At 32.5% G+C, this 24,300-nt stretch overlaps 1 protein-coding gene across 13 annotated transcripts in view; it reads left to right on the forward strand.

The window, feature by feature from the left end:
- Carf (calcium responsive transcription factor) overlaps positions 1-24,030 on the forward strand; it is an 84,666-nt gene extending 60,636 nt beyond the window's left edge. For 7 of the 13 annotated variants that reach the window (XR_007107940.1, XR_007107944.1, XR_007107942.1 and 4 more), the window contains 10 exons: positions 452-641; positions 5,345-5,465; positions 8,465-8,608; positions 10,482-10,715; positions 12,607-12,769; positions 13,787-13,850; positions 18,332-18,462; positions 18,829-19,198; positions 19,837-20,158; positions 20,919-24,030. Coding sequence is in view for 4 of the 13 variants with exons in the window: in XM_047547451.1 (XP_047403407.1) it covers positions 452-641; positions 5,345-5,465; positions 8,465-8,608; positions 10,482-10,715; positions 12,607-12,769; positions 13,787-13,850; positions 18,332-18,462; positions 18,829-19,198; positions 20,919-21,016 (1,515 nt within the window). In the remaining 9 variants the exon portion in view is untranslated. Of the gene's footprint in view, positions 1-451; positions 642-5,344; positions 5,466-8,464; positions 8,609-10,481; positions 10,716-12,606; positions 12,770-13,786; positions 13,851-18,331; positions 18,463-18,828; positions 19,199-19,836; positions 20,163-20,918 lie in introns of all 13 variants that reach the window. The other 6 variants (XM_047547451.1, XM_047547452.1, XM_047547455.1 and 3 more) reach the window with 3 other exon arrangements.
- Positions 24,031-24,300: the final 270 nt, after the last annotated feature.

The following is a 24,300-nucleotide window of genomic DNA, read 5'->3' on the forward strand; positions in this document are numbered from 1 at the left end:
ATAGAGGTATTGTGTCCATCTGCAACTAAAAATAATTTTTTTAAAAAAAGAAGCCCCATACGAAATTAGTACTTGGTGGCTAGTTTTATGCTGATCTGAATTTTATCCAATAGAATTTTAAATATCTGGATGAATGGGCACATTACATGTTCTCAAGCTGTTTTCTCTAAATAGTATTTCTCTCAAACAAGATTTTGTAAAGATAGTGTAGCAGTGGATTTGGCATTATATTCCATAATACTGTACCTGAAGAATATCCATTTTATATACTAGTTGAATTCAAATCAGACCCACTGGTTGACTAGTGACAAGACTAGTGATCTGAGTGCACAAAAGACATTCTCCTATGAAAACAGATAAGTCTTTCATCTTAGACAACCATCTCATTAAATTTATCATACAGTAAAGCATATTTGCTAATAATTTTTTGTTTAATTTCTACCACTTGCAGAAAATTGGAGATTCATACCGTGGCTACTGTGTAAGTGAGACTGAGTTAGAAAGTATCCTAACATTTCACAAGCAGCAAACACAGAGTGTTTGGGGAACCCGCCAGTCTCCAAGCCCAGCCAAGCCTGCTACACGTTTGATGTGGAAATCCCAATATGTCCCATATGATGGAATTCCATTTGTCAATGCAGGTACTTGTTAGAATAATTATTTTAAATGATTCGGCAGCAGCTATAGTCCATTGTGATAATGTGATTTTCCTCTGGTGATACAATTTCATTTTGGTAGGTGACAACTGAATGTTAATTGATGAAAATGTACATTAAACTAAAAAAATTTATATTAAATATAACCAATTACTTTATGTCATAAAATTCCATTTTAATAAATCAGGTGAAGAGATGATGCTTCCTTCATATATTATTCTTTTAAATAGAAAATAAAGATATTGATATTCTGAGTAGACCTTTTTAATAAAATATAAAAAGGTATTTAATTATTTTAAATATGATTATCTGCTGTGGTCCCCGCCTCCAATCCAGATATTCTTTTCTTTCTTTCTTTCTTTTCTTTTTTTTTCTCCTGGTACCAGGGATTGAACCCTGGGGCTCTTAATCACTGAACCACATCCTCAGCCCTTTTTATATTTTATTTAGAGGAGAAGGGTCTCACTAAGTTGCTTAGAGCCTCACTGAGTTGCTGAGGCTGACTTTGAACTCGAGATTCTCCAGCTTTAGCTTCCTGACCCACTGGGATTACAGGAATGTGCCACTGTGCTCGGCTTCTTTCTTTCTTAATTTGTCTTTTAGGACAGATTTATATTCATTTTATGTAGCTTGTAGCTATGGAGTTACTGTATAGGATTAGTATATAATCTGGTATATAGTCTGGTATTAGTATGTAGTCTGGAGTTAATATGTAGAATTCTCAAGCATTTGGTGTGTTACAGTATTCTCAGATGCTGTGTAGTTTACTTAGGTAGTAGAGTTTCAAGCAGTCTCCATTTATCTACCTTAGGACTAGTCACACTCCAAAGAACCTAAAAATAAGTGGTTTAATGCAGGATTCTGGGAGCACTAATATAACTGGAAGAGTTGCAGTCTTATCCTGGATCTCTGAGGTTAATAGCAAACATTTAAGTCTGGGGGTATAGTTTAGTGATCCAGCATTTACCTAGCATGCATGAGACCCTGGGTTCTATCCCTAGCACTTAACAAAAAAGAAGTATCTATATGAAGATAAGATAAAAATAACTGTTTTTGCCTGGATTTCATCAGTATTATATAAAAGAAATGCAGCATTAAAAATGAACCTGAAGTGTCTCAGGGCATAGCTCAGTTGTAGAGTGCTTGCCTAGCATGCATAAAAACAGAAACAAAAACAACTTGAAGTCCTGCAGTTTTCCTTTTTCCTTCCCTAGTTTTAATCCCCTTAACTCTTCCTAGGTAGCCATTACATGAATTTTGTATTTTCTTTTCAATTTAAGTTTTTATACTTTATTTGTAATTACAATAACAGATTTTATCTAAAAATATAGAAAAACTATAGTTTTGTAAAATTTTCACTCACCCCTGTGTTTTGAGATCTATCCATATTTATGCTTATAGATCCTATTTAATACAATTTAACTAAAATGTATAATATTCTAGTGTATGACTGTTTTTCCATTAACTATCATTTAGGTTGTTTTTTGCTTTTTTTTTTGGTACCAGGGATTGAACTCAGGGACTCTCAACCACTGAGCCACATCCCTGGCCCTATTTTGTGTTTTTCATTTAGAGACAGGGTCTCAATGAGTTGTTTAGTGCTTCACATTTACTGAGGCTGACTTTGAACTTGCTATCTCCTGTCTCAGCCTTCTGAGTCAGTGGGATTACAGGCATGCACCAACATGCCCGACTCAACTTTTTGCTATTATAAAGAATGCTGTCATTAAAATTCCATAATATATGTCTTTTGATGAAAAGTATAATTAGTTTTTGGAGTACATGCCTTAAAGTGGAATGACTGGTATGTCCTTTTCATCTTCGCAAGATTATCTCCAATTGCTTTCTGAAATTACTCTTCTCTGAAACATTTTGTGCCCAATTTATTTCAAAATTCTGCATTTTTGAAAGGTAACAAGTTAATGTTATAGAACACTCCTTGCAAATATCCTATAGAAAACATCACATAATCAAATAGTAACTCCTTAAGGATAATCACTATAAGTGGAATAAGAACTATAACATAGTTTAGATCAGGTTTTGCAGCCAAGTAAGTTTCAAAAAACTCTGTTTTCTGAGCTTTTTATATTTGCTCATAACTAATTTTCACTCCTGACAGTGATGTATGAAAATTTTCCTTTCCCACATTTAGTCCATGACTTTGCATTGCCAGACTTTAAAAAATAATTATATTATGGAACTTTTCATATGTGTGTTAAAGTAGAAATAATGATATAAGAAATCCCAAGACTCCATGTAGTAGTGGTACATATCTGGAATCCCAGCTATGTGAGAGACTGAGGCTGGAGGATCATGTTTGAGACCAGCCTGGGCAACTCAGCAAGACCCTTCAAAAATAGAAGGAAAAATAAAAAGATCTAGGGATAAAACATTTGCCTAGCATGTACCAGGCCTTGGGTTCAATATCTAGTACTGGGGGGGAAAAAAAAGGATGAAGAAAAAGAAGAAACCCCAAAACTCTGGGTATCTATTATGTAGCTTCAACTATCAGCATATGGTCAGCCTTATTTCATCTGTACTCACTTCTTTATTCCCCCAGATGGTTTTACAGCATTTTCCAGATACTATATCATCTATAATTACTAAAGCATATAGTATGTTATAAAGTATATATTGCTAAGAGATAAGATATTTTTATGTAAATACATATATATCTGTGTATGTTTATAACTATATAAAACACTTATGACAGTTCGTTGTCATACTTTAAAAGAATTAACACTGGGACTGGGGCTGCTGCTGCTTGGCAGAGCACTTGTATAACTTGGGTGAGTACTGAATTTGAACCCTGGCACCACATAAAAATAAAACAAATAAAATAAAGACAGGCTGTCCATCTATAACTAAACAAAAAAAATTAACACTAATTTCTTAATGTTATAAAATGTTCATTGTTTACATTTTCTCACTTATCTCAGTGCCTACCCCCCATAGGTTTGTTCAAAATTCTGATCCAAACAAGGTCCAAAGATTGCATTTGGCTAATATACCTACCTCTTAAATTTCTTTTCATGTAAAGATTTCTTTTCCCCTAGGTAGTTTGGTCTGTAGAGGTAGCTGTATTCTGGATTTTGCGGTTTCCATCTCTATGGTGTAGTTTAACATGTTCTTTTATCTCCCATATTTCTATAAACTGTTAGATTTAGAGCCTTGATTAAATGCAGGTTTTGTTTTTGCAAGAATACCTCATAGGTGTGCTATGTACTTTATAAAACTACCCATGTGGCTATATTTGTGTCCTTCAGACTAATCAGTGAATTATTTTGGAGTATTGTTAAACATTATTATTTTTGAGGGTCAGAGAAATGTGAGACAGTATTTTACCATTATTTTAGTGTGCATTTCCTTGTTTATTAGTTAAGTCGAACATCTTTTATTTGTATATTTACTGCCCCTTCCTTCCTTCCTTTCTTTCTTTTTCTTTCTTTTTTACTGTCTTCCTTTCTTTCTTTCTTAACTGCCTATTCACAGCCTTTGCCCAGTTTTCTGTTTGGTTCTTTCTTTAGTTTTTTAAAAGGCTTTTTGGTTCTTTATATTCTTCATTAAAATTCTTTGTTAAATGTATTATAAAGTGGAGTTTCTCGATCTGTTAACCTTTTTCTTTTATCTTTATGATGTCTCATTAATAAGTTGTAAATTTAACATCAGCTTTATCACTGACTTTTATTTTATATTTTGACAGTTTGCTATATCCTATAGTAGAATGGATATTCAACTTAAACTCTTAAGCTGTATAGTTTTCATATATATTTATTTGTATTATTTATCTCTATGTAACAAATTATCCCAAACTTGGTGGCTGAGAACTATAAACATTTATTCTCTCACAGTTTCTGAGGGTCAGAAATCCAAGAGTAACTTAGCAAGGTGTTAACTTCCTCAGGTTCTCTCACAAGATTGAAATTAAAGTGTTGGCTGGAGCTGCAGTCCTCTAACAGCTTGACTGGGGAAGGATCTGCTTCCAGCAGTCTCTCTTATGTGGGGTTCTTGGCAGGCCTCATTTCTTGCCACATGGGTTTTTCCACAGAGCTCCCTCACCACATTGCAAGTGATTTCACCCAGAGAGAGCAATCCAAGCGGAAGCCCAAGAATGTACCCAAAATGGAAGTACAGTCTTTTTATATAGCCTAATATCAAAAATAATATCCTGTCCCTTCTGCCGTATTGTCTAGAAGTAAGTTGATAAGTCCAGCTCATACTCAGGGGGAAGGGATTACACAAGGCAATGAATCCTAGGAGGCAGGAATCCCTGGGGCATCTTAGAGGCTGCTTACTACATTAGTCTAACCTAATAAAAAGAAGAAAATAAGTAATTATAAAAGGAAATAAAATTTTCAAGTGATATATTTATTAACCAAATGTAGCATTTGCTAATTTATAAAGTGGTACATTTTATTATTACTAAAAATGATGTGTCTAAGTTATCAGTAGACATTCAGTAAATGTGATGTTTGCCAATTTTCCTTACCATAATTATGGTACATTTGCTAAATTTTACAATAAACTTTTAAATTTGTGTTTGTACATCTTAGTAAGACATACTGATGTTTTCTTTCCATTAACTTGTGTAATTAAAAATATAGATTTTAACATGTTCTCACCAAGTTATAATCTAGTGTCTAGAATAGACACTTGAATTACTATCAATAGTTGGTTTTGGCCCACAGGGAGTAGAGCTGTGGTAATGGAATGTCAGTATGGGCCAAGAAGGAAAGGTTTCCAGTTAAAAAAAATCAGTGAACAGGAAAGCAGGTCATGTCAGCTCTACAAAGCTACTTGTCCAGCCAGGTAAGCTTTATTTTCTTATATTTGTTTCTCACTAAGTCCTTATTTTTTAATTGCAAATATGGGTATATTTACTAAGTTTAAACAATACCAAATGATATACAGTGAATCCTAAGTTCTCTTTCACTTCAGCTCCCTATGTCCCTCTGTAAGGCCAATTTGTAAAGTCATCTTACAAAGGTATTTTGTGTGTGCGTATCTCACCTTTATCCCCATAAATGTTTTCTTCCCTTAAAGTTGGGTAATAGTGTAACTTCTTCACCACTATGAATTCACATTGATTTATTTATAATCTGAAAGCCCGTAGTTGTATCTAGTGCACAGATATCATGCTACATACCAGTATGAATGTAATGACACGTATTAACTATACACTTTGCTTTTAATCATTCCTAGTATATCTCAAAGCTTACTCTATATCTGTATAAAAGAATATTCTCTTTTTTAATGCTATATAATATTTCATTTGTTGATGTATTATTTAATTAATCCTCTAATGATGAACATATATGCTATGAAAAATATTCTTTATTATTGTATACAAATCTACAGTTAAACATTGTACATATTTGCATATTTGTACACATTTATCAATAGGTTAAATTCCTAGAAATGAAATTGCTGGAGCAAAGTTATATTATTTTAAAATGTTGACAAGTATTGCAAAGTTGCTTTTTAAAGAGATTTTACTAATACATTCACACCAGCAATGTATGAAATCAACATCATAAGCTTTAGATAGTATATGAGTACAGGGTAGTCATTGCTCTAGGTGAGAATGAAAAATATGAACCAATGAAAGATTTTTACTAATGTTTTCCTTTGAGACATTATAAGTATTTAAAATTATTAGCAAAGTAAAATGTAAAAGATAATATGAGCTGGATACAGTGGCATGTGCCTGTAATCCCAGCTATTTGCAAGATTGAAGTAGGAGAATCACTTGAGCCCAGGAGTTCTAGGCCACCCTGGGCAACATAGCAATATCCTGTGTCAAACAGAATAAGACAAATGATAATGTGTAATGGTTGGCCTTAGTTAATCTTTGAAACATTATGTTTTAGCGTCACAGCTCATAAACTTCAGCATTCTAGGAAGTTTTAAAACCCCAGTTGGAGGCTTCTCATATTTAATTTCATGTTAACTTTATGCAATGTTTAAGCCTGACTATGAGATAAAACTTTCAACTGCTTTTTAAATATAAGCAGTTCAAAAACTTAAGGTATAATTTGGAAGAAAACCTGTAGATGTAAATAACTATTTTTATTCTCCATCATTCTACAAGTACTTTTCGGGTATCTACTCTGTGCCGAGAAACTACTTTGGGTGTCAGAAGAAGGGAGATCAAAGAGGAATAGATTTTACTTAATCTCACACAACCTAAAGTATTATTGGTAGAACAGGAAACAAACCATTAAAAGAACATGATAATATGAAATGTATGGTTGCCTTGTAGCTTCTCAGAAAAGTAATCTATCCATGCAGACTAATGTTAGGAAAGAAAATGCAGTCTAACCTGGATGCTGAAGTTTAGATTGAATTTTGTTAGAATTAGAGGGAAGATATTGTAGTCTATGAAAACCACATAAGTAAAGGTATGGGAGAATTGCTATTCCATAGTGGAGGAGGACAGGACATTGAGAAGATGAACTTTAAAGGACAAGAAATTTTATATTTTAAGTAATAGACTAGGTAAATAAATTAGAATTATTCAGAATGCCTCCATTGTTGCCAAGAAATTTATACTGGAGGAATAAAAATGTGAAGAACTTAAAAAACTTTACACCCAAAATACAAAGAACCCAATCAATAAATTGGCTAAGGAACTGGGCAGACACTTCATAGAAGAAGATGTACAGGTGATTAACAAATATATGAAAAAAGTGCTCATCATCTCTAGTAATTAGAGAAATGCAAATTAAAACCACCCTAAGATTTCATCTAACTCCAATTAGAATGGCTATTATCAAGAACACAAGCAATAGTAAGTGTTGGCATGGAGTGGGGAAAAAGACACACTCATACATTGCTGATTTAGTTGCAAATTCGTGCAGCCACTCTGGAAAGCAGTATGGAGATTCCTCAGTAAACTTGGAATGGACCCACCATTTGACCCAGCTGTCCCACTCCTTGGTTTATACCCAAAGGACTTAAAATCAGCATACTACAGTGACATAGCCACATCAATGTTCATAGCTGCTCAATTCACAATAGCTAGATTGTGGAACCAACCTAGATGCCCTTCAGTTGGTGAATGGATAAAGAAACTGTGATATATGTGCACAATGGAGTATTACTCAGCCACAAAGAAGAATAACATTATGGCATTTGCTAGTAAATGGATGGAGTTGGAGAAGATCTTGCTAAGTGAAATAAGCCAAGCCCAAAAAACCAAAGGCTGAATATTTTCTCTGATAAGTGGATGATGATACATAACGAGGGGAGAGGTGCAAGAGAATGGAAGAACTTTGGATGATGTAGAGGAAAATTGGGTGGGAGGTGTGGGGGAAGAAAAGATAATAGGCTTGAGATAGACATTATTACCCTATGTGCATGTATGATTACATGAATGGTATGAATCTATATTGTGTACAACCATAGAAATGAAAAGTTGTACCCCATTTGTGTACAATGAATCAAAATGCAGTCTGTAAAAGTAAAAAAAAAAAAAAATTATTGAGGTACTGATGTAGCAAGTGAATATAAAGAAAAGACTGGAGACAGCAGCACATAAGAAGGTCATTAAGGTAATAGCTTCCAAGGGAATTGAGAAGAGGCAAATCCAGAAAATAATCTAAAAGTACTTTGTTATTTTTACTCAAGTCATAATTTTTGTTACTTTGCTAAGTATCATGCACTTAGAACGTGGCCTTTCATAAGCCTCTTGATACTTTCTAGATAAGTTGAACTGTCTCTAAACTTAAATGTTTAAACTTTTTTAAAGTTAGATTTTCTTGTGATTGTAATATAATGAAACTGATTTTTCTTTATCTTAAATAAAGGATTTACATTAAAAAAGTACAGAAGTTTCCTGAATATAGAGTACCTACAGACCCAAAAATTGACAAGAAAATAATCAGAATGGAACAGGAAAAAGCTTTTAATATGCTAAAGAAGAACTTGGTAGATGCTGGTGGTGTTCTTAGGTATACCATTTATATAATTCTTTTATTTGCTAATTAATTAGCTCTATTTCCAAGAATTATTTTATAAGAGAAATTATAATGTTTTTCACTTATTTCATTAAGAAATGACTTGAGGGCTGGGAGTATAGCCCAGTGGTAGAGCACTTGCTTAGAATGCACAAGACTACTCAAAAAAACAAAAGAATGAAAGAAAAATAGTTTTATAAGGAAGACATCTCATTTTCCTTGTATAATTTACTATAGATAATTGTAGATATTTTGAACCAAAGAATTATACTATACATCACACATTATATATAATACCATCATAGAAGTTTATTTCCCAAAATAACAAATACATATTCAGTAATATGTTTTATTATATCTTTAGTTTTTTTGTTTCAGATACTTATTAGGAGTAGAACTTGTAACCACTTGTATCCACCTTTGATTAGTCTGGCAACCAGAAATGAATTCTAAACCTAAATATAGAAGTTCCATTTTATCTTCAGATTTTAAATAGGAAGAAATAATAGCTTTCTTGCTTATTTTCCTTTATGTGTCAGTGTAGGTAATACATAATGAGATTAAGTATAGGGAAAATATTTTTTGTGTGAACTTAAATCTTTTTTTTTTCCTACAATGCTGGAGATCAAACCCAGAGCTTCATGTATGCTAGGCAGATACTCTACTACTGAGCTACACTTCCAAACTCTTGTGTGATCTTTAATAAAATCTTTCAGGTGTATGTAAAATGAAATGAATCAATAGTTAGATCCTTCAAGTTGGAGAACATTGTATGTAACTTAAAGTAGACTCCATTTTATTTAATATCAGAATATAAAAAGTTTGTACAAAAATATCAATTAAAACAGTATCCTACCAAATCAACTCATCTCCTAGCAACTATTTTTGTACTGCTGTCCAATAGACCTATATTCAACATTTAGTTGATTTTCTTGCTTATGGGGCAGGAGGGCTGGGAATGTTATAGACATAGTATATTGAGCTCCTATGGGGAAAGATTCTCCCATAGAATTCAATCTTGATAGACTCTAAATTATAATCCACTCTGGTTGATAGGTGGTAGATAAGTCACAGAAATGTAATATGGGACAAAGGTTTGATGAATGGAAAATATACAGTCTTAAGAATGATAATTTAGGTACTGGAGTTGTGACTCAGTGGTAGAGTGCTTGCCTGGCATGTGTGAGGCCCTGGGTTTGATAATTAGCACCACATATAAATAAATAAAAGATCCACTGACAACGAAAAAAATTTTTTTTGAAAAACTAAAAAATGTTTTTAAAAAGAATGATGATTTACAATGTTGTCTCTGTATTTTGGGGTAAATTTTGCTTAATATGAAATTTACAATATCCTCTTCATGTATTCTTAAACCCTGCGTCACTCTACTAGTGAAAGTCTGTAGAAGTTTATATAGATTTTTATTTAATTGGGTCCGAAAGCAATCTTGGAAGAGTTAAGCAGAGGTCATTTTAAATTATATTCAATATGAGCCAAGCACAGTGACACATGCCTATAATCCCAGTGATTCAGGAGATTGAGACAGGAAGATGGCAAGTTCAAGGCCAACCTCAGCAACTTAGCAAGGCCCTAAGCAACTTTGTGAGACCCTGTTTCAAAATAAAATCTTTTTAAAAAGGAACTGGGATGTAGTCCAGTTGTAAAGTGCCCTTGGGTTCAAGCCCCAGTCTCCCCAGAACTTTATTCAGTATGGCATAATCATATATAATTTTTCTAAGATTATTCCTTCTCCTGATGAGTTTTAGATTTTCTTCTTGATGAGTATTAACCTAATTATGATTCCTGCCTTTATCTAATAAATAATTTTAATATTTAAATTTAATAATTTAAAATACTTTCTTGTCAGGTGGTATGTACAGTTACCTACACAGCAAGCTCATCAGTATCACGAATTAGAGACTTCCTGCCTCCCTTTGTCACCTTCCCCTTTTCCTGTGTCTTCTATTGAAGAAGAGGAAACTGCAGTTAGAGATGAAAATTGTGCATTGCCATCACGTCTACATCCTCAAGTAGCCCATAAAATTCAAGAATTAGTATCACAGGGAATAGAACAAGTATATGCAGTAAGGAAACAGCTCAGGTACAGTAAACACAAATGGTTCTTTTACATTTTTCATTTTTGCTTGTTTTAGATAATATATTTATGATTATAGATATTTTCCCAGGTATCTGCTATTTGAATAAATAAGAATTAGAGCTTATTAGCTTATTAGAATAATCTTAATTATGAACTAATTATTTTCCAATTAATGTTTGGCAAGCCATGGTTAATATGGCTTATTATATTTGGTAAATTGGACTGTTCCTTTTTTTGAGATACTTTGATCTATATTATATTTTTAAATGGATCAGTAGTATGGATCTCATGATACTGAACACATTTTTATCATCACATAAACAATATAATTAAGTAATATCGATGGTGCAGTTCAATCAGCCAGTCAATCAGTGTGACTTAAACTTTGTAATAGTCAGTCCTCCATATTCCTGGATTCCACCTCCAAATATTAAACCAATCTCAGGTGGAAAATACTTGGGGGGTGGGTTCCAGAAAGTTCCAAAAAGCAAAACTTGAATTTTTTCCACACAATAAATCCATGAGAATGATGTGCAGTCACTCCCTGCTGTGGTCTCCCACCATTTAGGCCCTCTTTTTGTAGCATCTCTGGCCCAGTCTCACTGCATCCTCTGTAGTTAGACCATAGCTGTTGTGCACTGAACTTGTGCAGATTTTGTTTTCTTTGCAAATTGAACTAGTTCAAAATGATATATGAATCGAATTATATTATACATTTAGAAAAAAAAAAACTTATAAAACCAAAGATTTTAAAACCTAGACCAGGATATTTATTTCAAACTATTTGAAATGCATTTATATCTTATTACAATAAAAAATTTGGATAGTTCTTTAGCTAATGAAATTTTATTTGTCTTTTATAGTATTCTGGTCTAATTTTATTGATATTCAAAAGTAATTTACTTATTATATTAACATTATTATTATAGTGGACATTTTAATTTACCTAGTTATTATCTTGAATATAGCAATCTTTAGAACAAAGCCAAAATTTGGTAAAGACATCCACTGCTTACTAAACCTAGGCAAGAAACATATTTCAGACTATTTGAAATGAGGTTCATTAAGAACAGTCAAATAGAACTGGGATTGTAGCTCAGTAGTGGAGTGCTTGCCTTGCACATGTGAGGCACTGGGTTCCATCCTTAGCACCACATATGTGAAACAAATAAAGTTATTTTGTCCATCTACAACTAAAATTATTTTTTAAAAAGTAGTCTGATAATACAACCCTGCAATTTGCCCCATTGCATATAATTATTGTTCAAAGCATATGTACATTAAACTTAATGATTTATTTTGTGTATTTTTATAAATTATATAGCAATGCTGCCTTCCATTCTCTTTTGCTTGTAAAATTTGAGCATATGATACTTCACATATTAATTGATGCCTTTGAAAGCAGTATAAAATGATGTTTATGCATATAATTTGGATATAGACCCAAACTCTCTTACTTACTAGGTAGGTGTATCACTTTGGGCAAATTATTTAACTTCTGCATTCTTCACTTCCCTCATCTTTAAAGTGGGAATGAAACCATACCTATGTCATAGGATTATAGTAAAAGTTAAAGGAAATACTTAGTTAATACTATGCTTGACACAATAAGCTTTTAAAAGTACCATTCATAATCTGAAAATATTTGTTCCTTTAAATTCATAAAATTGTCAAAGCTCACTTTGATGTGTTTAGGTGTTTAACCAATGAAAATTTAACTTGGTGCTTTCTATGATTTAATGTATGGAAACAAATTAAAGTGGGAAAATATAAATGATTATAGAGCTGTAAATTATACTTTACAGAAATTTATGCTAAAAGAGAACTTTTCTCACTTAATCTACAAGTATTACTAAATAGTTTATATTCTTGTTCTATTTTATATTCTCCACAGAAAATTTGTGGAAAGAGAACTGTTCAAACCTGATGAGGTACCTGAAAGACATAATTTATCTTTTTTTCCAACTGTAAATGATATAAAAAATCACATCCATGAGGTACAGAAATCCTTGAGAAATGGAGATATGTTATATAACTCAGAGATTATTCCAGCAACGGTATGATCACATCCACAATTCTTTGTTTTATGAGAAAATCTTTCTCAGCTTCTCTAATATTTGTCCTAATAGAGATGGCTACTATTAGACCATCTGAATGACTATGATATGGGAAACAGTAGTGGCATGTTTTTTTATTAAAATGTAAACCATAGACTATCAGGTGATGACTGCAATTTATTTAAAATTATTGTCACAAGGAAAAGAAATGATGGATTTCCGAATAGTAATCTTCACTTTAAAATCAAATTTCTCCATAGAAATTATTTTGTACTTATTTATTTAGCAAACTTTTATTGAATTAATTCTCCCCCACTTTCTATTTATTTGTTTATTTATTTTGAGACAAGTCTCACTAAATGTTGCCCTAACTGGTCTAGAACTCCTAAGCTGAAGTGATCCTTCTGCCTCAGCCTCCCAAGTGCTGGGACTGCAGTTGACAACAAAACTACAGTTGACTCCCTCATTTTTAAAAAATAATGATCAAAATTAAGTAGTTGGGACTTGATTGCATAAAGTGATGATGTTAGTTCTATATACCACATGTGAATATCAATTGTACTTCATAGTTTAAAACTATAGTTTCCCCAAATACTAGTAATTTCTAAGAAAATTTTATCATAATTACTGAGAAACTACTAATTACTATGCAGGCAACAACTATGGCATTAAAATCTGAGTAGCATCCTTTGTTCTTCTAACTTTCCAAATTCAGCAGCTGAACATATTCAGAACTTTTTAAAGCTAGAACTGCTATTTCTTTCTATACAGAACTTTTAATTATTCTATCCATAGATCAGGAAATAAAACAGATTTGCTATACAAATTATTGCTGTCCAAACTTGAGAACCTAATGTATTCCAATAGTATACTTGTGCTTTGAGAATATGAACAAGTAGAGTAATAGAATAAAACACAAATATAGTTTGACAATAAAATATGATAGTTGTATGAATTTTTTAAAATTTTTTCATTATTACTACTTTATTTTCATTGAAATAAATGTTCCCATTTCAGCTTCAGTGGACTACAGATAGTGGGAATATTCTCAGAGAGACTGTGACAGTTACGTTTGCAGAAGGTACGTTATCTTGAATTCCTTTAAAATATAAAATTAAACCATGTAAAAACTGGAAGGAACTTAAGATAGTATATGATCAAATTTAATAGATAAGAAATCCATGACCCAAAAGAGCAAGAGCAATTCTGTGGGATTTATCAAAATATCTCCAGCTATTTAAATTTCCCTGATATTTAACATTTATGCATCTTTTTTAAAATATTCTTTTTTAGTTGTTGATGGACCTTTATTTATTTATTTTTATGTGGTGCTGAGGATCAAACCCACCATCTCACATATGCTAGGCAAGTGCTCTACCACTGAGCTACAACTCCAGCCCCAACATTTATGCTTCTTTGTGACTGAAAATTAAGCGGATTACTAGCATAGTGAACTATAGGCTGGATAAATCCAATAGTAATAACCTTAAGATACTTTGATATGGGAACTAATGTTCATTTTATATGGTTTTCTTTTTCTCATGTGTTCTTACTCCTCTGGTCTTTAAATAGTGTAAGCCTATTTCAACCTTTTTGCATGTGTTCTGTCTTCCAGAAATGTTTTTCTTCTGCATGGCAAACTCCCTTTATTATTAAAATAATCTCCAGTTTTAAGTGCTCCCTTAACTTCACTTTATATTAAAGGAGCTGCTCATTCTTTTATATTTACCTCTGCGTTTAACATGGAAACCTGTGGTTTACATATCTGTACTCACATAACTTGAACTCTTCAGAGGCAAGAATTTTATTTTATTTTAATTAACATAACTGTTGTTTAGGATAATGCCTGCTAAAAAGTTAATACCTAAATAAATGCTTTAGAATCAGTTAATGAAAAACTACATATGTATAGTATTTTTTTATTCTTCTACTTATTAACCTTTCCGTACAGAATGGCTTTGAGGGCTGGGGTTGTAGCTCAGTGGTTGAGTTCTTGCCTAGCACATGTGACGCCCTGGGTTTGATCCTTAGCACCACATAAAAGTAAATAAATAAAATAAAGGTATTGTGTCCATCTATAACTAAAAATATATTTAAATAAAAAGAATGGTTTTGAAATTGTTTAGCATTATTTATTTATTCTTTATATATTTAAATCATTGTGCTAAGTGCCAGACATAAAAAAGATAGGTAAGTTTCATATTTAATGAAACTTAAAGTTTATCAAGAGAAAAAGAACATTAAACAAATATATTCTAATTAATTACAGTTATGAAAAGTACAATGGAAGAGTTGTGCAGAATATGTGGGACTAGTGATAGAGACAGAACAGAAAGTAGGGGATGATACTTGAAAATGTCACTTTTAAGAACTAAAGAATAAATAGGAGTTTGCCAATCAAAGTAATTACATTTGTGAAAACCAAGCAAGAAAGAGCTTTGTCACATTTAAGAAACTTAAGAAGGCTGGTGTGGGTTTAATGTTAGAGTTAAAACTGGATAAGCAAAACAGGTTTAGGAAGCCTGTATAGGATGAAAATGTATAGTAAAATGTATAGACTCTGTCTGTTTGTACATACACTAGAAATAGACAAATTTAGGATGAAAATGTATAGTAAAATGTATAGACTCTGTACATACACTAGAAATAGACAAATTTGAGAGTTATTTTAAAAGTAGATTTTAAAGATCATGGTTATCAATTAAATAATTGGGGAGACAATAGAGTTAGAAAGATCCTAAGATGACCTCTGAATTTGTACCATGAGCAGTTGATTGATGATAGGATTTACTGAGTTCAGCAACACTGGCAAAAGGATAGGGTATTGATGAGGAAAGGGGAGAGAAAAAGGTGATACATCAGATTTGGACACTTGAGTATTGGAGCCATTTCAGTAGAGTGGATCAGGAGGAAACCATATTAGAGGGATTGAGGAATGAATGGAAGATAGTGAAGGAGTAGAGATAATTTGAACCACTTTTTCAAGAATTTTCCATAAAGAGCATATGGGTTGAGGGAAGGTATTTTTTATTTAAGAGACTTGAAGAGATAATGAAGATGGTAGAATGGGAAGTTGAGGAAATTTCTCTCTTTTTTGCTTCTCTTTTTAAGTATAAGTGAGGGTAAGAATTAGGAAAGACCGCAGCAAGGATGGTGTGAGTTTGAGGGAAATGGATGTAAGAAATCATTCTGAATAGAGAAGTAAGATACAGGTGAAGGTCTAGTTGAGGTTGGTATCAGTAGTAGAAGTGAGTTTCTTTTTCAGTGGCAATCAGCTTCCCACATATAGGCATAGGAAACCATTTTTGTCCAGAGTTAGAGTTTTAGCAGCAGAATATAACAAAAGGCAAGGGAGTTTAGGATACTTGTAAGAGAAACTGAAATTATATACCTTGGACTCTAAGCTGGATAATGAAAGAATCTTATTAAGGAAAAGTAATGAATCTGAAGAAAATTCAGGAACTAGAGTCACATAAGTTTGAAGAATTGTAGCAAGGGCTGCGGCTGTCACTCAGAGGCAGAGTGCTTGACTAGCATGTGTGAGGCACTGAGTTCAGTCCTAAGCACTGCATAAAAATAAACAAAGGCGTTCTGTCCATCTACAACTACAAAAAATTTAAAAAATAAAAAAGAATTGTTGTAGCAAAGTACCCGTGTAAAATGCGTAGAAGAATTAAGATTTTGTTCAGAGAATGAGATGTCTAAATTTGAGATTTTAGAGGTAGAATAGTCTCTTCACTAAAGGTACAATTAGAGGCAGAATAGTATCATACTAAAGGTGCAGCAGACTAAAGGACTTTAGAAATGAAGGAGGCAATAAATATGAGAGAGCTCTTTAATCTTCTGAACAGTCCTCTGAAGAAGGATTGATTACATTATATATGAGGAAACTGAAGTTTACAAACCGAGTTTTGTAGTATGTTGATGGTCATCCAGAAAAGCCAGAACTTAAATTCATCTTTGTCTTGATACCAGGACCAGTTTTTAAATTTCTCAGTTGTAGATGGGTATGGTGGTGCATACCTGTAATCCTGAAGACTCAGGAAGCCAAGGCAAAAGGATCAAAAGTTGCCAGCCTGGGCAAGTTAGCAAGGCCCTGTCTCAAAAAATAAGGGCTAGAAGGTAGCTCAGTGATAAAGTACCTCTGGATTTAATCCCCAGTACCACCAAGAAAAAAAAAATCTATTATGGAAGCCCTGAAATTGTGGGGATTTTATTATTGTTATTCTCATTTGCTTGTTTGTTTGTTTGAGACAGGGTTTTACTAAGTTGCTCAGACTGGCCTCAAACTTGCTATCCACCTGCCTCAGCTTTCTGTAGCTGGGATTACAGATGTAAAATTGTTTTTGATTGATTTAAGGAGATGAATATATTTGAGTTAACATAATAAGAACTACATGAAAGGGCTAGGGCTGTAGCTCAGTGATAACAGGCTCTGGGTTCAATCCCAGCACCTCAAAAATAAATAAATAAGACATGAGAATGTCTCAAATTCCATAAGGACCAATTACCTTTAGAATTAAGATAACAAGAGAAGTTTTTACTTCTATTCCCTTATTCCAAAATGAGTTATGGATTAAGAAATTTAATACTGTTATTATTGAGGACCAATGCCAAGCATTGTCCTAAGTTTTAGGACTACAGAAGATGAATGAAATTTGGTCTTTGTAATTGAGAAGCTACATATGTAGAAAACTTAAGGTGTAGTCTAGCATTATAGCATGAAGAATGGGCTAGATCAGAGTTATAGATACAGAGTCTTTAAAAAGGAAAAAATATATTCCCAGATCCCAGAACAGATCTATTAAATTAAAATTAATGGAGGTTAAGGTCTGGGGTATTAGGCCATGGGTTCAAACCCCACCACTAGGAAAAGGAATGGAGAATGAACCTAGGTATTTTAGACAGCTTTTTCATGTGACCAAAAGACCTGACAAGAACAATTTTAGAGGAGAAGTTTATTTGGCACTCAGGGTTTAAGAAGTCTCAATCCATAGACAGCCAACTCAGTTGCTCTGGGCCCAAGATGAGGATGTGGAGGAGGAAAGCAGCTCAAGACAGTGCAGTCAGTAAGTAGAGAAAGCTTCACTTGCCAGGGACAAAATAGAAACCCCAAAGGCATGCCTACAGTGACCTACCTCCTGTAGCCATACCCTACCAGCCTATATTTACCACCCTATTAATCCATATGAAAATTAATGTGCTGATTAGATTAAGGCTCTCATAACCCAATCATTTCACTTCTAAATTTTCTTGCATTGTCTCACACCAGAGCTTTTGGAGGATATCTTGTATCTAAACCATAATACTAGGAATATGTACTTTTAAAATTTTCCTTAGAGATTCTGATGATCTGCCTGGTTCTGGAAATATTGAGCTGACTGACTTCCTTTTTCTTTTTTCTTTCTTTCTTTTTTTGATGATAATGATTTCTTTAAGTCTTTTGCAAACCCTTGATCTTGTTTGCTATTCTACTTCTGATAGAAAGGGTTGTAATAGAGTGTAGTATCCTAAGACCCATAAAAATAATTTTTTTAATAGTTTGTATTTTATATAATTTAGGAAATTCACCAGGAGAATCAGTTACTACCAAAGTGGAAGCAAATCAAGCAGGGACTTCCTTGTCTCCAGAACCAACCCATTTGCTCTCCTCACTTTCCTCATTTCAGCCCAAAATATTTACACAATTACAGGTCAGTATCCAGTAAGATAACCAAATTTGGGGTTCTTCTCCTTTCTCCATATCTCTTCTTCTAGTGATTTTAGAAAATTGTTATAGCATTAAAATGATCAGATACTTCTTCATTATTTATTTCCTTACCTCTTTGTATTTTAATATGATAATTAAAATAGTATCCTTTCAAAAAAGGTTAAAGCAGACTATGAATGAAGTCAAATTTAGTTGTATTAATTTTCTCGTTTCTGTTCTTTCTTAATATTTGTTAGTAACTATTTGCTTGTATTTTGTTTCAGTTTTTGTCAAAAGAGTAGTATATCATATGAAAATATTATATGTTATAAATTCAAATATTTTGATATAAATCTTCTCTATTTAAAAGGGTTTGCAATTACAACCAAGATTTACCTCTCCTGATGGATCACCAGCTTTGGTATCAGTAAATAACCACCCCTCCTCCAGTCCATCAAGACTTCTGGATTCAGTAGAAAGTACTGTAATGAATAGTAATACTCTACTGCTTGGTCAAAGTCATAGCCTTCAAACAGATACATGCCTAACCCAAAATAGTAGTACTGCCTCTACCATGGGTAATCTCCCAGAACCAGATCAAAATCTAGTTGCAGTGGATCAGCTGGTGGAAGTTGGAGATATTGAGGAGACAGGGAGTCTGGAAGGAAGCATCCATAGGATTCTCTTGCGAGACATGCAGACCATTCCAATCCGGATTATAGACAACCACCCAGCTCTTAGTAAGTTAAAATCAATTTATGATGTTACTTTTTGTCTTTATGCACTATCATTTTTGTATCATACTACAGAAAAAAATACTATCTTTTCTACCCATTTGGGTTTATAATATTATATAGCTGGAGCAAAAGTATGAGAGAGAAGAGGGAATATTTCATTAGCATGAGTTTGAGAACTTTTAAACTTATAACTTCGTTCTTCTCCTTATTTCTAGTTATTTAATCCCATTGAAATTCGTATTCCCTAATTAACTTTTTTCCCCATGGAAAATCTCTTGATGTGAAATCAGAAAATTGTTTTTAGAATGCTTTAAAACATTGATAAAAACAGATAAAATATTATCATTAAAACTATTTTAGTGCATAGCTTTTGGCAAAAAAGGATTTATGTACACAAAGAAAAATGGAATAAAGTAGGCAAATACAAAGGTTAAAATGAATATTTTGAATTACGAAGTTAAATGTTCTAGGTTCTGTGGAAGGTGAAAGGGAACTAATAAAACTTAGGCACTTGGGTTTAGTCTAGGACCTTGTTATCTTCACTTTATTACTAACCAAGTTGACATAGTAGTAAACTTTTAACTTCTACTTGACCTAACTATGTCATTTCACTTCATTTCATATGAATTGTTCTGGACCAGTCACTTTTGTGGTCAACGATATGCAGTTTGCTTTGAAGAGCAAAAATCTTCAAAGAAATTATTCTTGGAACATATATTTTCCCTCCATCTCAATCCTCATTCTTCTGGGTAAAAAAAAACTGTGACATAGTTCCTTTCAGAAACAGTTGACATCTTTTAGATTTGTTGAAAGCATTACTTTCAAAGAAAATTTATTCAGAGAGCTGTGGCAGTTGTAACTGCTGAGTAACTTAAGTAGATGTGAAGAAAAAGAAGTATATGTGACTCCTTCATGAAAAGTTAGAGGTCTCTCCATTCTACAGATGAGAAAACCAGTGCTCAGGTAGGTGAGTAATTGCCTAAAGTGCTTATCTACTAAGTGACAGAGCAAGGATTTGAACCCAGATCCATCTTGTCTTTCAAAGCTTTCTTCCATTCAAATATGTTTCCTTCCTCTGTGTTGTGCCACATTATTTCTGGGAGTACCGATCCAGGTTACTTTAAAGGAGACCCTCTTTGGATCCAAATTTGAATGATTTATCAAGTTAGATCACAATCTGAGGGACTGTTTCACCTAGATATCAGTTCTTGGAGTCACTCAAATCCATCCCATACTAGTTCTCTATGACTCTGGCTAAACTCCAATATATCTCCTTGTGAAGACAAGAATTAGGTATTTTCAGCATGGTTCTCTGAGCAAATATTGCCCCTTTAACCTGTATTTCCTAATAGCAACTGAAAAGCCAATATTTTTGAGAAAGAGATATGAAAATTTGATGTTAGACATTCCATCACCACTTAATTAGTACTGCTATTTGTATGCTACCTTTAGATTAACTTGGTTATAAGTGCTTTCAAATCAGAATGGTAAATGGATTCTGAAATGTTTCAGATAAACACATAGTTCACACAGCTAAGTCAGAGTTGTCATTTAAGATGTGGCACTGAGTGTTCAAATATACTAACTTTTTCTCAATTGCAGCTTGGTTCTTTTTCCAAACTACTGCTTTTTGTTTTTCTTCTAATTTGATATAATTCTAAAGATTCCAGTGTCATAAAATATATTAACTCTTTGGATTTTTCTTTTATGTTTGGTTTTAAAGTTGAAGAAAACCCAGAAGGTACTATTTCTATGAAACAAGTTAAACAAGAACCCAAAGAACCAACATTGTCCTTGGAAACAAAAAAAATTGGACTGTAAGAAATTATCTGCTACATAAATTTTTGAAGCTTTTCAGAATTTGCAACTCTGGTGACTTCTGATGTCTTAGAAAAGAAGATGAATATTGTCAAAGCACAGCATTGTAATAACTGAACTGAAGACTGATGAGCAGCTTTGATTTAAAACTGATATTTTTGTTGCCAAGTCTATATTTTAACTTACATTAAGAGATATTTTGCCCTTCTTATTTTGTGTAATTCTTATGCTTTTTGGTTATCTAATAAGTCAGTATTTCAAAAGATTGTCAGAACTTACCCATAGTAATTTAGTCCAAACATGAACACTTATCTAACTTATTTCTGGAAATATCCAGTTTGATTTATGTAACACAAAAAAGAACAACAAAACAGTAGATGAGTGTATGTTCATATATGTATGTCATGAATTTTAAAGTTGTAAAGAAATTTAATTAACAGGTGAGAGAATATTTGTCGTCTGTATTATTTGAAAAGATAAAGCAATAGATTTTATATAATAACACAAAGCCCAGCAATCACGTCTGTGAAAACCACACAGTTACATTTTAGCTTCTTCCCTTTTAATTTTGTACTTTTAATTACAAACCAATAGCATGTTAATGGTCATATAGTAGAAATTTAAATGACTTGGTATGTACTGAGAATTTTAACTTGAATTAATCAGAGAAGCAACAGAAATCAGTATATGTTGCATGAACTTACACTATGTTGTAGGTAAAACAGTATTAATGGGTAAAAAGATGAAGAAATTGAGAATTTGGAAAGAATAATAGAATTTCTTGGTGTTTACAAATAATTTAGGAAATTTTTTGTTGATAGTAGATAGTAGTTTCTTTTTTTTTGTTGTTTCTTCCCCCTTTAATTTGAAGATTCAGTTTGGGTTAGAAAAGAACTTAAGTTATATTTAGATTGTTCTAAGGCTGGAGCTCTTACTGAATCAATAGTATTAGAACTCAAAGTATTTTGGGATAAGTTGTTTTAGTTTAAAATTTAGTTCATATTTAAAACTTTAAAATATCTGATCTGGTATATTTGCTTGTTAAGTATATTTACTTCGAACACCAAATAAGTATTAATCAGTATATTCATTATAAGCAACTGTTTTCCGGAAGATTAGCAAAGTAGAAATGTCACCCATAACTGTCAAGAAATCAACCTCTAGTCAGGTACATTGGCACATGCCAGTAATTCAGCAACTCAAGGCTGAGGCAGGAGAATTGCAAGTTTGGAGCTAGCCTCAGCAATTTAGCAAGGCCCTAAGCAACGTAGTGAAACCCTGTCTCAAAATAAAAAAATTTTAAAACAAACTGGGGATTTGACTCAGTAGTTAAGTACCCCTGTGTTCAAGTCCTGGTGCCAAAAAAAAAAAAAAAAAAATCAACTCTAAAGGCTTTGTTTTTCCAAAGATCATATGTGAGCATATTTTCAATTTTATTTTTTAAAAAATAAGAATTTCAAGTGGATATTAGTGTTTCATATTCAAAGCATGACAATATAATATGAAAGTTAACCTTAATACTTTACATAAATATGTCACTTTTGGCTTTTCTAAGTCCAGTCTCTCATTCTTAACTTACTTTGTTTCGGGTACATGACATGTATCTAAATATAAAGCTCTGATGTATTAGAAATAGGTAGAATTCTAAAATTGCTTACTTTTTAGATTTATATTCTATTCAATATAAAATTATTATTTATATCCTATTTAAAGCAAAGTTAATATTTAGTTATATGTACGATTTTAATAAGAATTGCTTTTCTTTTTCTTAAGAATTGAAAATATTTTATGTCAGCATTTGTAGAAGTAGGCTGCTAAATTTGATTATGTTATGCAAAGTTAAACAGAATCTTAGTTACCTCAAACCCACATCTGTTAGTGTATGTGTACTTAAAATGAATAAGTTCAAACATATTTATAGTTTTGTGTTGCACAATAGGTAACATTCTTTTCATTTGTTGTTTCTACTTTTTATGGAAAGTTTTTCAAGATTTTAAGTAATAGATCTTTATCTTCCTATAATGATAAATGTGTATTATTAAATATTTCACCCATTGAACTATATTATATTCTTTTGGAGACATTCCTTTCTTTTTTGATGTTGCCTTGCTAAGGAGAAATGCTTATTAAGATACAAACTCTGATCAGTTACCTGTGAGGATGAGAGAGATGTCAGAGGATTCCAACTTTGGTCCTTGATCAAAAACAAAACATAGTTAAAATATATTTCTCTTACTTCATTCTGTGTGATTGTCTCTTCTGATGTTTTTTTATGAGAACAGAAAGTAACAGTGCATCCTCCCCTCGACAAACAAGAAACAAAACAACCCTACAAAAACCAAGAGAGTGAAGAAAGGTTTAAATTACTAATTGTATACTCTTTGGGGTTTTAGGTAGAAACTGGAACTATGAGTACTTTCATGTAAGTATTTTAATGAGTGGCTCTTCAAAAGTGATTTCTATGGGCTGGGGAGATAACTCAGTTGGTAGGGTGCTTGCCTTGCAAGCACAAAGCCCTGGGTTCAATCCCTAGCACTGCAAAAGTGATTTCTGAGAAAATTTAAAAATTCATTTATCGTCTAAATGCATGTTTAATCACAACATGTCAGTATTTTGTTCTAGGGTGCTTGGCATCACGTTTTGAAAACAGTTTACATATTTTAAACATCTGATTATTTTTTTAATTCACAGGGTATTAAGTACAAATGTGTAAAATTTTCATTATCTATATTTGGCATTCTCCTAACAGCTCTACAGCAAAGTTTGATGTATGTTCTTTCATGTCAGTTTCACAAGGTGTAATGTTGTAGTAAGGAGTCAGACATTCAAATTAAACAGAATTTCACAATTACAACTCAACTTGTTTCTTCATTGTAGTTTTCATGTTCCAAGTCTCCAAGTGAACTTTATATATACTCCAATAAATTATAGATAAATACAGCCATGGTAGACTTTTCCCTCAACAGCAATTATCTGTGTAAGCAGTTAGTATAATTTAAAAAAAAAAAAAAAAAACAGTTTGAACATCTTATTTAAGGTCACTATTTTCCGAAAAGCCACAAAAGTAATGGAAAACAGATTTTGGGATCTGGTTTTGAACTATTAGAGTTTCTAATTTTGAGGCCCGCCAGGTCGCGTTTCATCTTCTTTATATCCTATCAAAAATATACACTTAATCACATGGATATGAAAAAGATGTTGTTTCCTTTGTGCCAGGTTTTAAAAGAGGTTAAAATGTGTGTATATATATTGTAACGATGTATAATGTCCTTGTTATAATGTAATTT

This window comes from Sciurus carolinensis, chromosome 3 (genome assembly GCF_902686445.1).
Source record: "Sciurus carolinensis chromosome 3, mSciCar1.2, whole genome shotgun sequence".
In the NCBI taxonomy this organism is placed as follows: domain Eukaryota; kingdom Metazoa; phylum Chordata; class Mammalia; order Rodentia; family Sciuridae; genus Sciurus; species Sciurus carolinensis.